At 43.4% G+C, this 16,006-nt stretch overlaps 1 protein-coding gene across 1 annotated transcript in view; it reads left to right on the forward strand.

Annotated features, from left to right (window-relative positions):
- The window catches only part of LOC139369663 (heterogeneous nuclear ribonucleoprotein L-like), a 60,706-nt gene that overhangs the window by 15,705 nt on the left and 28,995 nt on the right, over positions 1 to 16,006 (forward strand). Inside the window, exon 2 of the mRNA XM_071108928.1 lies at positions 14,412 to 14,530. Coding sequence (XP_070965029.1) covers positions 14,412 to 14,530 — 119 coding nt within the window. The remainder of the gene's footprint in view (positions 1 to 14,411; positions 14,531 to 16,006) is intronic.

The following is a 16,006-nucleotide window of genomic DNA, read 5'->3' on the forward strand; positions in this document are numbered from 1 at the left end:
TGTATGTTTCTTTCATCGCACCATGTCACGTTAGTCATAAGGCATACGCCCCCGCCCCTCTTTTTACCAGAAAGATGTTTTTTCCTGTCTGCGCGATGCGTGGAGAAACCTGTTGGCTGCACCGCTTCGGATTGCGTCTCTCCAGTAAGCCACGTTTCCGTGAAGCAAAGAACGTTACAGTCTCTGATGTCCCTCTGGAATGCTACCCTTGCTCGGATTTCATCAACCTTGTTGTCAAGAGACTGGACATTGGCAAGAAGAATGCTAGGGAGTGGTGCGCGCTGTGCCCGTCTCCGGAGTCTGACCAGAAGACCGCCTCGTTTCCCTCTCTTTCGGAGTCGTTTTTTTGGGTCGCTGCAATGATCCACTCCGTTGTCCTGTTTGTAAGGCAGAACACAGGATCCGCGTCGCGAAAAACATATTCTTGGTCGTACTGATGGTGAGTTGATGCTGATCTTATATTCAGTAGTTCTTCTCGACTGTATGTAATGAAACCTAAGATGACCTGGGGTACTAATGTAAGAAATAACACGTAAAAAAACAAAAAACTGCATAGTTTCCTAGGAACGCGAAGCGAGGCGGCCATCTCTGTCGGCGCCGGAAGTAGTGTATTTTGTGCCTTCACCCAGTTTCTGTTCTTTTATTTATTTTTAATTTACCAGGTTAGTCTCAATATAATTAAAAATCTATTTTACAAGAGAGACCTGGCCGAAGTAGTAGCACACAAAGTTTCCGACACTTTTACAACATAAAAAAACAAAGCACTCCAGTTTAAAAGCATACATTTACACATTGAGCAGCAAGATGGTTTGGGGAGGTGTGGAGCAACTAGGGTTCAAATTATTGACAGCCCCCCACTTCATTTTCCATCAGTGTTTATCTTACCTTTAAACTCATTTTAGGGATGAGCTCCTGTAACTTCAGGGCCTTTTGAAGCTCATTCCAAGCGGAAGGGGCTGATAACTGGAACTGTAGGAACTGTAGGGGCCTAGTCAACCAAACACTGTCATATGAGCACAGGCAATAGTTGTCTTTTGTCTGATGGACAGGTTAAATGGGAGCTGTCTCAGTTTGGCCTTATTAATAAAACCTTAGTTAGTCTGGCCTTCCTTAGTCTCCGAAGAGCTACTCTCATATAGAGGAAACGGTGATGAGTTATAATTTATTGGATGGCGCACTACCTTCGAGTGGGCAAAAGTCCTGAGTCCTGCTGGGGTTAGGTTGTCATTGCGCTAATGCTAGTTAGCATTGTCTTGTGAAATACCTCTAACTTCCTTTATACAGGACGCAGAGACATAAAAATGGTATCAGCGGGTTTATCTGTCTCTGGGGAGTAGATACAGAGCTTCATTGCCAAAATCATGAACTATCCCTTTAAGGCGCTGTGTGTGTGTGTGTGTGTGTATGGGTGCGTGTGTGTCTATTACACTGCAGGGTCGTGTGCTCTCCCAATTGCCCTCCAGATGATTGTTTGAGAGAATAGCCATCTATTTAATGAAGAAGGATACAAAAATAGCCTCCAGCATCAACTCAAAGGGCATTAAGGATAGGGATCACACTATAGCCCTTTCTTGAGTTGTGTTTGTGTCTGCTGTGGCCTTAGCCTGATGACGCTAACACTGTTTGAACATTGTTGATTACCGTGGCTGCGGAGGGGAGTTGACATTGGCCAATGCAATGCAGTATTTTTCTGACAGCTGGCTTCGAAGGCGTCCCTAAGTGATGTATTGTGCAGGATATTGCTTGCTATGCCCATACTCTGCAGTTATGGGTTGAGGAGTTGAAAAGATTGGGCCGTGTGTTTGTGGATGTGTGTGCGTGTGTATGTGTGTGTCTGAGAGGCACACACACACACACACCAAAATTGATTGACAAATAGACGAGTGGAGATCTCCTCTCCCCTGTGTTCAAGGACTTTGGGAAATGATCTACTTAAATTTTTTGGGGGAAGTGCCTTTAATTGAACCAAATGAACAATGGTCCATCTTTTCTCATATGAAAGACTTGAAGCAAACCTCTGTTTTGTATACCCATCCTCAGTTTGTATATTTCATGAAGAAGTTTTAATGGAAGGATATTGTCCCAGAGTGCCTGAAACACTAGTGTCCACGTTCTCCCTTTACCTGAAAAAACACAGATAGGTACTGGCAGAGAACAAAAGCTTCAAAATGCCGTCTTGTCTCACCTTCTGGCCTCTGGAATTCTGCCTGAAATACTAATTTGTCCAAAGCAGGAAAGATGGTTGGGTTCAATATCCTGTGTATGGTGCAGACCTGGGTTCAAATACTATTTGAAATCCTTTTAAATACTTAATCTGTGCTTGACTGAAACCACACCCATCTGGAAATCCAGGCAGGCTAGAGGAAACGCTTGAGGTATTTGACTAGACGTAATAATACTGGAACCCGGGTCTGACGGTGTGAGCTAGGCTCTCTTTATCTGCCTTGTCTTGCCTTGTCCATCAAATAAAATACCATTTTGTATTTGTCACAACCAACAATGCAGTTCAAGAAATAGAGTTAAGAAAATATTACTAAATAAACTAAAGTTTTAAAAAAGTCACACAATAAAATGACATAAAAATAACGAGTCTATGTACAGGGGGTACCGGTACAGAGTCAGTGTGCGAGGGTACAGGTTAGTCGAGGTAGTTTGTACATGTAGGTAGGGGTAAAGTGACTATGCATAGACAATAAACAGCAAGTAGCAGCAGTGTAAAAACAAAGGGGTTGGGGGGTCAATGTAAATAGTCTGGGTGGCCATTTGATTAATTGTTCTGCAGTCTTATAGCTTGGGGTAGAAGCTGTTAAGGAGCCTTTTAGACCTAGACTTGGCGCTCTGGTACCGCTTGCCATGCGGTAGCAGAGAGAACAGTCTATAACTTGGGTGACTGGAGTCTTTGACCATTTTTTGGGCCTTCCTCTGACATTGCCTAGTATATACTGTAGGTCCTGGATGGCAGGAAGCTTGGCCCCAGTGAAGTATTGGGCTGTACGCACTACCCTCTGTAGCGCCTTACGGTCGGATGCCGATTAGTTGCCTTACCAGGCCTTGATGGTGCAGCTGAACTAATGTGACATGGGGATATCAGAGAAGAAGGGGATTGAGGGGGTTTGTTGCATGAGGAAACAATATAAAATATTTAACCAGGAATGTTCTAACAGAAATGGGGCCCTTCCGAACCCAAGTGGCGAGCAGAATAATTGAATATGACGGGGCATTTAATTTGTCGGCTAAACCACATGCTTGATTGGAGAACGATCCAGAACCATTTTTTATTTTATGTGATTAAAGTGTGTCAAACTTTAGGCATATGGGGACTTCAAAGCGTAATTTTTTCATTGTAAACTGGTTTTCTGGTTGAGGAGACATCAACCAATTACAACCAATTACTACAACTACTACAGATTATAAGAACTGCTACTACGCAATGGTATCTACGTTTAGGAACCAATTCATGTTGTATCTTTGTTATATGACTCTCTATATAATCTTCAAATTCAGTTTCAAATGTGGTTATGCAGTCTCTACTACCCGCCTACCAGGTTTGCTCAATAAAACAATGTTAATAGTTCATGACCAAAATATATGAATTCAAATGTGGTTCCATGCAGTAGAAGAGGAGCCTTGTTTTCATGTCATCCCCCGAAAAGTAATCGCTTTTGACAAAAGAAAGCCCAAGATATTTCACACTACTTGCACCTCCTGATTTTCTTCCATTCTATCCGACAGCCTGAAGGAAATCTTCATCTGACATTTTATATTTACACACTATTCCCTATATAGCACACTACATTTGACTAGAGCCCTATGAGCCCTGGTTAACAGTAGTGCAATATATAGGGAATAGTGTGCCATTTGGGACGTGCAACTGAGACATTATCAGAATGGTTAAATTAATGACGACTCTCGAAAAACCGCACTAAAACAAATGTTCCCTCGTCAGATTGTTTGTTCTGTGGAACCCTGGCTGTTGGCGAGATAAATTATGCATTACTTCTGCCTTGTTAGCCCTGTTTGTGCAGCGTTTGACCTGGCAAATGTTTACCGCTCTCATTTAGCGGTAGCAGACAAGGCCAGGTTTAATGAGAAACATTCTGGAAGAGAAGGAGGACGAAAAAAGAAATGAGAGATTAGTTAATGGCCCTCGCTCGGCAAAACCAAAATGCCTGTTAGTTGCAAATCAACGGATGCCTAGAAACTAAGTAGCAAGCACTGATGATGAATATGTATGTTAAAATTGTAATTATACATACATCCGTCCTTGATCGCAAATGTCACTGAAAGGGATGTGTCAAAGCTTGTCACCCCCTCACCCCTTATTCCTCCCCCCAAAAAGTGGAGATCCTGTTGCTATGGAGATGGAGAAAAGGGCAAGGGAGGGGAGCGGGGGGTGGTACATAATGCCCTTTGCCGCGGCTATGCCGCGACTATGAGATAGCTGTTCTCCTGTCATATCCACTCTGTTCTGTCTGATGGTGGTGGTAGTGTGTGTGCGCGCGAGGGGTAGAACCATAGTCGTCTCGCCTGGCACGGACGATAAAACCGCCGACCCCCTACTAACGTCATGTGAAACAAACTGCCACAATGATTAATGCCACAGGCTTTACGGTTGTCAAGGATGTTTCACTGATGACCTACAGCTAGCATCACCCTCTGCTCTACTCTGCTGCTCTGGTCCCAAAGGCTAAGTGCTAGTGAGCTAGCTAGCAATGACAACAAAAAGAACATGCTCTCAATTTAATTCTAACTTTGTGTGGGGAACTGCTTTGAGACAGTTAATGCGTTATAAAAAGCCATGTTCCAACTCAGCCCAACCTGAACGGAAAGTGATGCGTGAAGAGACTGTCTGGCCCGAATGGTGACTGACTCAGCAGAAAACCACATCCAGCCAGTGACAGGAGAGGTCGTGCTTCAGCAGGCAGGGCATTGCGGTGAGCATAGAGCCAGAGCGAATAATCAATGCCGTAAGGTTTTCTCCATGCATTTGGGCTGGCAGGCTGTGCAGTTAGAGAAAGTATTGGATATTTGTAGCTCGAAGTTGATAATCTGTTGGTTTCTAGATTGGTTCCTCTCTAATGAAATATCTACCGTAGATTTTATGGTGTAGATCAGCGGTTCCCAAATGTTTTGTTGTCCCCTACCCCTTCAAACGTTCAACCTCCAGCTGCGTACCCCCTCTAGCACCAGGGTCAGCGCACTCTCAAATGTTGTTTTTTACCATCATTGTAAGCCTGCCCCACACACACTATACAATACATGTATTAAATATAAGCATGAGTTTTTGTCACAACCCGGCTCGTGGGAAGTGGCAAAGAGCTCTTATAGGACCAGGGAACAAATAATAAGAATCAATAATGTTGCTCTTTATTTAGCCATCTTACATATAAAACCTTATTTGTTCATCAAAAATTGTGAATAACTCACCACAGGTTAATGAGAAGGGTATGCTTGAAAGGATGCACATAAGTGCAATGTTGGGTTGTATTGGAGAGAGTCTGTCTTAAATAATTTTCCACACACAGTCTGTGCCTGTATTTAGTTTTCATGCTGGTGTGGGCCGAGAATCCACGCTCGCATAGGTACGTGGTTGCAAAGGGCAGCAGTGTGATTTGCCAAGGCAGGATGCTCTGAGAGCAGCCCAATCCAGAAATCTGGCAGTGGCTTCTGATTAAATTACATTTTCACAGAGCATCCTGCCTTGTTGCAATTTTGATGAGGCTCTCTTGTTCAGATATCGGTAAGTGGACTGGAGGCAGGGCATGAAAGGGATAACGAATCCAGCTGTTTGTGTCGTCCGTTTCGGGAAAGTACCTGCGTAATTGCACACCCAGCTCGCTCAGATGCTCGCTGTATCAGATTTGACCTTATCTGTAAGCTTGCGTTCATTTGCACACAAAAAAAAAATCATACAATGATGAAAAGACCTGTGTGTTGTCCTTCTTAATCATAGCCACAATTTTGTCCTGTACATTGAATATAGTTTCTGTAATTCTAGATTCAGATCATTCAGGCGAGAAAAAACATCACCCAGATAGGCCAGTTGTGTGAGAAACTCGTCATCATGCAGACAAGTGAAAGTGATGGTCGGTAAAGAAAACTTTAAGCTCGTCTCTCAATTTAAAAAAACGTGTCAATACTTTGCCTCTTGATAACCAGCGCACTTCTTTCTGTATGTTGTAAAAGCGTTACATGGTCGCTGCCCATATTATGCAGAAAATACGGAAGTGGATGCGGAAGTATAGGTGGATGCTGCAGTATAGGTGGATGCTGTAGTATAGGTGGATGCTGCAGTATAGGTGGATGCTGTAGTATAGGTGGATGCTGCAGTATAGGTGGATGCTGTAGTATAGGTGGATGCTGCAGTATAGGTGGATGCTGCAGTATAGGTGGATGCTGCAGTGTAGGTGGATGCTGCAGTATAGGTGGATGCTGCAGTATAGGTGGATGCTGCAGTATAGGTGGATGCTGCAGTGTAGGTGGATGCTGCAGTATAGGTGGATGCTGCAGTATAGGTGGATGCTGCAGTATAGGTGGATGCTGCAGTGTAGGTGGATGCTGCAGTATAGGTGGATGCTGCAGTATAGGTGGATGCTGCAGTATAGGTGGATGCTGTAGTATAGGTGGATGCTGTAGTATAGGTGGATGCTGCAGTATAGGTGGATGCTGTAGTATAGGTGGATGCTGCAGTATAGGTGGATGCTGTAGTATAGGTGGATGCTGCAGTATAGGTGGATGCTGAAGTATAGGTGGATGCTGCAGTATAGGTGGATGCTGCAGTATAGGTGGATGCTGCAGTATACCCAAGTGGCGTCGGGAGCAACTGCCTACACGCTCGTTACCACTCCACTATGTCTCCCTGTCATGGGTTTTGCGCCATCAGTACACATACCAACACATCTTGACCACCAAAGTCCACTTGATGTCACAAAGCTGTCCAGTACAACTCTCCTGTTTGCAGAAGAGGATGTCTTCCTCAAATGACCCCCCCATAAACGTAACGGACATATACCAGGAGCTGTGCCAGACGGCCACATCTGTTGACTCATCCAGCTGTAATGCATAGAATTCACTGACTTGTCCCAGCCATATCCACGGCAGCAGGAAGAATGAAGTCCTCCACAACAGTATGGGGCTTGCCTGTCCTAGCCACTCGGTAGCTCACCATATAAGACGGTTCTAGCCCCTTCTTATTAATGGTATCTGTTGCTTTTATACACATCTTACTACCCAAAGGTCATCATAATTCTCGCTCAAAAAACTCCTGTTTAGTTTCTAAATGTCTGTGCAAGAGTGACGGTTTCATCAAATTGTGAGATAGTACTTTTGCACATATAACACACTGTGGCTGAGGAAAGGCACTACTCCCAATATAAGTGAACCCCAGATCAATGTAGTTCTCATCATATTTACGATGGTCCAACGTCCCTGTCTGTTGTTGGGTGTTTTCCCGGGTAAGGGAGCAGTAGCTCTTCAGCTGCATCAGATTCACAACTGTCAGTGTCCATGCTAACTGGGCTAGCAACAAATGTAGAATTACTGATGCTAGCACTGAATGTGCTTGTGGAAGCAGAACAACGTGTGCAGTTGACAGGTGCAGTTGTAGTACTGCTGGTAGTAGCAGTACTACCAGTAGAGCTGGTATGAGTCTCTATGGAGGCGGGCCTTACTTTTTTTTGGAACATTTATCAATTTTAGAGAAAAGGGAAAGAGCAGCAGCTACGTTTGGCTACATACGGACCGTTAGTGGAATTCCCGCGAGAGAGTAAGGGTTAATGTGATTGGATGTTCATTATTTGACTTGGCTACCTGTATTTGACATTGTGTTGTTATTTCGCTGAACACTAGATGGTTTATTTTTATTTTTGGCAGTGAAACGAGGCTACTCAGGGGAGACAAAAACATCACCCAAATGTATAGCACTGTTTTATTTGGCTTATCCCCCGACGGCATTGCGCATACCCCTGGGGTACGCATACCCCAGTTTGGGAAAAGGCGGTGTAGACACACATTCTCTCACCTACACGAACATACACACACATAACCTGGCACACATACATGCTCTCACAAATGCACACTCTTTCTCTCTCTCACACATACAAACATACACATACACACGCGTGCACTCTCTCTCTCTCTCTCTCTCTCTCTCTCTCTCTCTCTCTCTCTCTCACACACACACACACACACACACACACACACACACAAACAGTATGTCAACCCCTGTATCTAACCTAGTTACACCACATTAAACATGGCTAAGTGTCTATTCTCTGACAGAACCCTGTTTGCCCTAAGTTGCTCTTTGAGTGTCTGCATCATTCTAAATATAACATGTGCGAGTGGAGAAGAGATATCTGATGCTGACACCTGATGTTAAAGTGCACACTTTGCTTAGAAGGCTGCTGGAGAGGTTAGTTGATTTTGGGGGATGGTTTTGTCAAATGATTCTATATGGAACCCCTTTGAGACAGTTCTATAACATCTAAAAAGGATAACAATCAATAATGTGTGTGTGTATGTGTGGATTGTAACAATGGGTTCTTGAGATGTGCTTTGTGGCAGGCAATGGTTATATCTACACTAGAATGGTTTTTAAAGTGTACTTTAAAGAGCCTTTAGCAGAGTTATCCCAAAAAGGTTGCTCAAGCAGCGACAAACCAAAGTGTGCGTCTGTGTGTTTAGTGTTGGCAGATGGTTGTCTCCCATGTTTTGTACCGTATCGTGAGATGAGGTAGTATGGCCTCACAAAGCCTTCAATTCAGCTGCCGGAAACAAGGTCGAGGTCTGCATCGAGCAAAAACTGCACGCTCTCGTGCTTTTGCTCATGCTAAGGTGTTAGTGGCAAGGCTTAGGAAGGTTGACATTTTGTTATTTCGTTGTTGTTTTTACCATTTTGAGTGAGGTGATTTTCCGACCGCAACTGCTGACTGTTCAGATAAACCAAAAATAGGACTCCTGAATTAGCGGGTCTCTCGGACGACAGAAGAGGTACTGTTTCAACATCACAGGGAGTAAAGCATGTATCAAAAATTCAAATAATATATATATTTTTTTAAACACTTTCTGAGAATATTACTCAATAGGGCATTGTTCTGCAGGGTGTAAAGCCAGAGGGACATGGCTTGCATAGCAGTAGAGGTGGAGTAAGTGGTGCAACAGCTTTTGATGTAGCTATGTCTCAGATCAAACTGCAAAACAGACCCGGGGAGATGTGTATCCTGTTGTGTGTGTGTGGCCTGCTAGGCCCTCTGCTGCTGTGTTCGTCTGGATGCTGTTTCACAACAGCAGCAGCATACGCCTGTCACTGCGGTTGAGCCTGAATCAGTGGGAATTGTCATTATCAGCTACCGTGGGAGAGGAGTGTGTGAACAATGTGAACAGGTACTGTTTACAAATACAAGAGTGCCTCAACCTCTTGTGACATTGCATTTTATCTCCTCGGCTGGCTGCACTGGATTATTGGCTGGATTCATGGGATGAATCGTTGCTCCAAGACCCCCTTTCTTGTGGGGACAGAACTTTTGCCCACGTTTCCTCAGTGCTATTTTTAAAGGAGGGAAGAGGCAGACTGCAAGTGTCAGTTGGTGAAAATAGCTTTGCACGTGGGACTGACAAAAGGGGCCAAGGTCTGTCTAGGTGTGAGAGAGACAGAGAGAGAGAGAGAGAGAGAGAGAGAGAGAGAGAGAGAGAGAGAGAGAGAGATGAAGGAAAGGAAAGAAAGAAATACAGACAGACAGAGTGAAAGAGAGGAAGGAGGAGGAAGAAATACAACTGAAGACAGGAAGAAAGTCTAGATAGTAAGAAAGAGGGAACAAGGAATGAAAGAAATGGAAGAGGGAAAGGCGCAGAGAGACACGTTCAGTTTTGAAGACACCCTTGAAAGTTCGGGTAGTTAAAGTAGTGGTAGGTATGCCTGACGGTGTTCAAGTGCAGGCATCAAAAGAAGACAGCTCAGATATTTTCCAAACAAGCAACTGCTCGAGAGCCACAAAGCAGCTTTGAAATAGTTTCTATGCTTTTAATTTTACCCCAGCGAAAAGCACACCAGTTATTCTGTTATTCGTCGTCTGTCTCGGCATGTCATAGAACTGCACAAAAGAAACTGGAGTCTTTCCTTTACCACTGTGACAGGCGGCAGTTTTGCATGTCCCCCCCCCCCATCTCTCCAATTTCCTGAGCATTACAAAGATCCTCAGGAAAGGGATATGAATATATCAACGTCTTTACAGGAGCTTGTTGAGCTACATGTTGCTTTCAGAATGAATTGACGCTCTACTTCAGACAAATACCGTCCCTGGATTGCGGTTGTCATTTCTAGGGCGTTTTTGAGTTGTTTTCAGGGACGTTTGCCTGCGTCCTGATTCTCCACACTTTTCCAAAAGTGTGCACTCACACACTCCCCCGTTATGGATTTGAAAGCTAATGATCGGTGTAAACATTGGCTGTAGGGAGTTTCCATCATTGTTAAATCCATGGAAGAAAGTGTGCAAGTGCATATTCCGGGAGAAGGGTGGTGAATCGGGACACAGACTATCTATCTCTCTTTCTAGATAGGCTGGGGGGTAAGAATGTGGTCAATTGTAAACGAATATCATCTTAAGCACAGTGCCTGTCGGCGAGGATTCAATTTGTCTCTGTGTCTGAAGTAGAGCCGTGCGGGGCTCGGCGTTGTCCCAGAGCGCATGGAGGGTTAGACTAGGCGGGAGGAATTCGTTGCGACGGACAGCTCCCGTAATGAACCATCCTGGGCTCCTGGAAGAGCTAGCTTCGAACAAAGAAGAGGGCCAAGTAATTGGTTGCCTCAGAAGTGCTGTGGCCCTTATCGATGCGGTTTCTCAAAACCGGTCTACGGTGGAAACAAGGCAGACCAAGTTGTCTGAAGAATACAGCGTCAAGACAGTCTGATTACAATTACTGTTAGCTTCTTTTCTTATGTATTGTAGCGCCAGTGTCATCGGGGTGACATGTTTCTTCATTCCCACAATTTGCATCCATTTGGAAGATATATATGAATGGATGCTGTAACCTGTTCACCGCAGCTGCTGCTTTTTTTTAAACGTTCATTGTGATCCTGAAAAAAAATCTCATTACTTAAAATTGGGCTGAGGTCATTCATTCATCGTGAAGTGGTTTTAGAGTCATTTCATATTGGCCTTCCCAATTTCACTCCTCTTGTTTCATAACGGCTTTTAGTGGATCGTTATTTACATTTTGTTTTGTTTTGTGTGTGCTGTTCATCATTGTTTGTAATCTGTTTTCCAATTTAATTGGAGAGAAAGAAAAGCTTGTTGCATGTTACAGCGTTCAATTCGCAGATGAATTGTGTCATTTTTAGGTATTGGCTTTTGGTGCTGTTGCCAGACTTGCATTTTCATGGTTGGTCTGTGAAGCATATAAGCAATATTGGCAATGACTCAGAACAGTTTTCTTTTATATTTCAACATACATATTTGAATGCCTGAATAGCCAGTCCAACATGGATGTATCAGTGAGTATTCCGATATGGTTTTCCTCTACTTTCAATTCCCCTTGTATTGTCGTATGTAAACATTCATGAATTTTCAAACAGCTCACAAAGGTGTTGTGCAACAGTTTACAAAGTGATTCTCCTGCTCTGCCAGTTGCTATTTCAGAAGTCCTTCCCCTAGAGGTTTTCATCATTAGCATATTTTCCTCACTTTCAGAAAAGTGTGAAGGGCGTGTGAGTTTTGAAGCCACTGTAAAACAGGTGTGAAGAACTACGGATTAACAGCCTGTGCTGCGATTTAACAACATCCAGCTGCAAGACAAGGCTTTCAGTAGTGTCAGGTTTAAATTATGTTACATTTAAGTTGTGTGACAGACCAGGATATACAGTTATTTTCAGTTCTCTCCAGAGATGTTCAAGTCCGAGCTCTGTTTGGGCCCCTCAAGGACATTCAGACTTCTTGGGAAGTCACTCGTGCATTGTCTTGACTGTGTGCTTAGGGTCGTTGTCCTGTTGGAAGGTGAACCTTCGCCCAGTCTGAGGTCCTGAGCGCTCTGGAGCAGGTTTTCAACAAGGATCTCTCTGTACTTTTCTCCGTTCATCTTTCCCTGAAAGACATCCCCTACAGCATGATGCTGCCACCACTATGCTTTACCGTAGGGGTGGTGCCAGGTTTCCTCCAGACGTGACACTTGGCATTCAGGCGAAAGATTTCAATCTTGGTTTTATCAGACCAGAGAATTTTGTTCTTTAGGTGCTTTTAGGAAAACTCCAAGCGGGCTGTCATGTGCCTTTTACTGTGGGCTCTTCAAAAGGTTCTACGATCCTCGAAAGGTTCTACAGCTGCACCATCGAGAGCATCCTGACTGGTTGCGTCACTGCCTGGTATGGCAACTGCTCGGCCTCTGACCGCAAGGCACTACAGAGGGTAGTGTGAACGGCCCAGTACATCACTGGGGCCAAGCTTCCTGCCATCCAGGACCTCAATACCAGGCAGTGTCAGAGGAAGGCCCTAAAAATTGTCAAAGACTCCAGCCACCCTAGTCATAGACTGTTCTCTCTGCTACCACACGGCAAGCGGTACCAGAGCGCCAAGTCTAGGTGCAAGACAAGAGGCTTCTTAACAGCTTCTACCCCCAAGCCAAAAAACTCTGAACATCTAGTCAAATGGCTACCCAGACTATTTGCATTTCTCCCCCCCCCACAGCACACCACTGCCACTCTCTGTTGTCATTTATGCAGAGTCACTTTAATTAACTCTACCTACATGAACATACTACCTCAACTAACCGGTGTCCCCGCACATTGACTCTGTACTGTCACCCCCTTGTATATATTGTTATTCTTTACTGCTGCTCTTTAAATACTTGTTACTTTGATCTCTTATTCTTATCCATATCTTTTGAAACTGCACTGTTGGTTAGGGGCTCATTAGTAAGCATTTCACTGTAAGGTCTACATCTGTTGTATTCGGCGCATGTGATTAACAAAATGTTATTTGATTTATATAAACAGATGTGTGCCTTTCCAAATCATGTCCAATCAATTGAATTTACTACAGGTGGATTCCAATCAAGTTGTAGAAACATCTCAAGCATGATCAACGGAAACGGGATGCACCTGAGCTCAATTTTATTTTTCTTAAATTTTTTTTCACCTTTATTTAACCAGGTAGGCTAGTTGAGAACAAGTTCTCATTTACAACTGCGACCTGGCCAAGATAAAGCAAAGCAGTGCGACAGAAACAACAACACAGAGTTACATGGAATAAACAAGCGTACAGTCAATAACACAATAGAAAAACAAGAAAGTCTATATACAGTGTGTACAAATGGCATGAGGAGGTATGGCAATAAATAGGCCACAGTAGCAAAGTAATTACAATTTAGCAGATTAACACTGGAGTGATAGATGAGCAGGTGATGATGAGCAGATGATGGTGCATAAGTAGAAATACTAGTGTGCAAAAGAGCAGCAAAGTAAATAAAAACAATATGGGGATGAGGTAGGTAGATTGGGTGGGATATTTACAGATGGACTATGTACAGCTGCAGCGATCGGTTAGCTGTTCAGATAGCTGATTTTTGAAGTTAGTGAGGGAAATGTAAGTCTCCAGCTTCAGCGATTTTTGCAATTCAATTTCGAGTCTCATAGCAAAGGGTCTGAGTACTTATGTAAACAAGGTATTTCTGTTTTTTATTTGTAGTGAATTTGCTAACATTTCTAAAAACCTGTTTTCGATATGTCATTATGGGGTATTGTGTGTAAAATCAAATCAAATGTTATGTGCGCCGAATACAACAGGTAGACCTTACAGTGAAATGCTTACTTACACTGTAAGGTGTTGTATTCGGCACACGTGAAAAATAAACTTTGATTTGAATTGATTTTACACAATACCCCATAATGACAAATCGAAAACAGGTTTTTAGAAATGAGTAGATTGATGAGGGCATTTTTTCATTTAATCCATTTTGAATAAGCTGTAACGTAACCAAATGTGGAAAAAGTCAAGGGGTCTGAATACTTTCCAAATGCGCTGTATTTGCTTGCCGGTCTGTAGGTGGCCCTCGTGTCAAGGAATCTGAAGAGGCTGAATTTCCTTAGGCCTCAATAATGAGTTAAAATGTAAAAAAAATGTTGATTGAAGTCATTCAAACCAAACCAACATTGCTACAAAACACAAACAAATGAACTATAAACATGCAGAAAACAGTGTTAAGGCATTGACAAGGGAACATTCTGCAATTCCGTGCACTCCAACAGCATGACAACGGTGCTCAGTGCCAGTGCTGACGAGGGCTTTGGCGTTTGGTTACATTTCCGTTATGTTAAACCGTCTTTGCTGTGAAAGCGGCCTTCGTATGTACTTTGTTGTATACCTCATTTGACCTTTGACCTTTGAACCCCATTTGACCGGTGTCCCCCCTCTCTCCTCCAGGACAATGGGGAGGATGCCCACAGGATCGCCCCCTCTCCGGTGGTCCACGTGCGGGGGCTCTGTGAGTCAGTGGTGGAAGGGGACCTGGTGGAGGCCCTGGAGAAGTTTGGCAACATCTGGTAGGTGATGTTTCTTGTTGTCTGTTCTGCTTTGAGGGACATGCGGCAATCTTTTGCCTGATTTCCATTACATGGATGCCAGTGCATATGATTATTTTTAATGTGCTATAGAACTGTAGTGCATTACAAAACTGTATTCATAGTTCAGAGTGGCACTTTACTGTGAGTTTTCACTTACCAACTATTATATTACTAAAATCAAATCAAATTTTATTGGTCACATACACATGGTTAGAGGATGTTATTGCGAGTAGAGCGAAATACTTGTGACTATACATTTGAGTTAGTATTCTAATACTATTATGCTTCTGAGCAGCTCACTGATTGAAGGCATCAACAGAATGTATTGAGATGCATATTTCTTCCCTGTGTGCAGTTTGATTGTTTTTCTCCAACATAGCTAGTCGGACTGGACTCTTTGTCCTGTTAGATTACAACTCCCTTTTTCTAGATTTTTTTTTTTTTTAAATCTCCCATTAGCCATTTCTTGGGGAATCCATTTTGAATCCATTTAAATCTAATAACAATCTACCAGTTATCATATTTCTCGTAGAACAAGGGACATTAAGGGCTTGGAAAACATTAACGTGTGCCATTTAGGACCTGTATTTTTAGCTCATGTCTGTCCTCTAAATTGCCTGCTTTTAACATCAGACCACACATGTTTACTCAAGAGTATAGCTGCTCAGGGGACAAACATATGATATTCTTGTTGCATGGACTGCCTGAGGAAGCCTCATTTGGGGCACTCACACAACGGGGAATACACAGCAGAGGCCTATTTGCAGAGCCCCTTCATGTTCACTTAGAGAATCTAGAAAGTTTTGATTTGAAGTTGAGGTGAATTTGGGTGATATTTGGAAAAAGACAATGACCCCGTAGACACATTTAAGTTGCACAACTGATATCCTTCGCAACGGTTGTGACACAAGGAAGAGTTTTTCTGCACAAAAGTATTGATACACACGTTTTGCGGAGACACCGCACAATGGTTGTGTAGACTTTTTTATGCAGACAAACTATCCATTGTATCACAAACATAGCAGTTGTCTCACAACCATTGTGTCAAATGCGTTGTACATCAGTTTTACAACCATAGTGTGTACGGGGGCCAATATGCCTGTGATTATTGTAAATATCTCTCTGCCTCCATCCATCCCAGTGTCACTTGATATTTCCGTAACTCGGAGGGGTCACCGCTTTGAGGATATTATGGGATGTGGATTTGATTGCAAAGGACTTGACTTGCGCACTGGTAGAGTAGGTTTCCCGGTGCTGTAGTCGGAATTGAGATCAGGCGAGGTTATTTTTAGGTCGGTGCAATATCGATATACTGTAGACCCCTCCGAGAACGCCTTAGGCAGACATATTGTGACACGGTGAACGGGAGCTGTCAGCTCCACTCAAACAGTAGCCTCAAAGACAGCATTCCGATTAGAATGATGGGGAGGCTTTATTGTGCAATGTTATTTATGG

This window comes from Oncorhynchus clarkii, chromosome 17 (assembly GCF_045791955.1).
Source record: "Oncorhynchus clarkii lewisi isolate Uvic-CL-2024 chromosome 17, UVic_Ocla_1.0, whole genome shotgun sequence".
Lineage (NCBI taxonomy): Eukaryota > Metazoa > Chordata > Actinopteri > Salmoniformes > Salmonidae > Oncorhynchus > Oncorhynchus clarkii.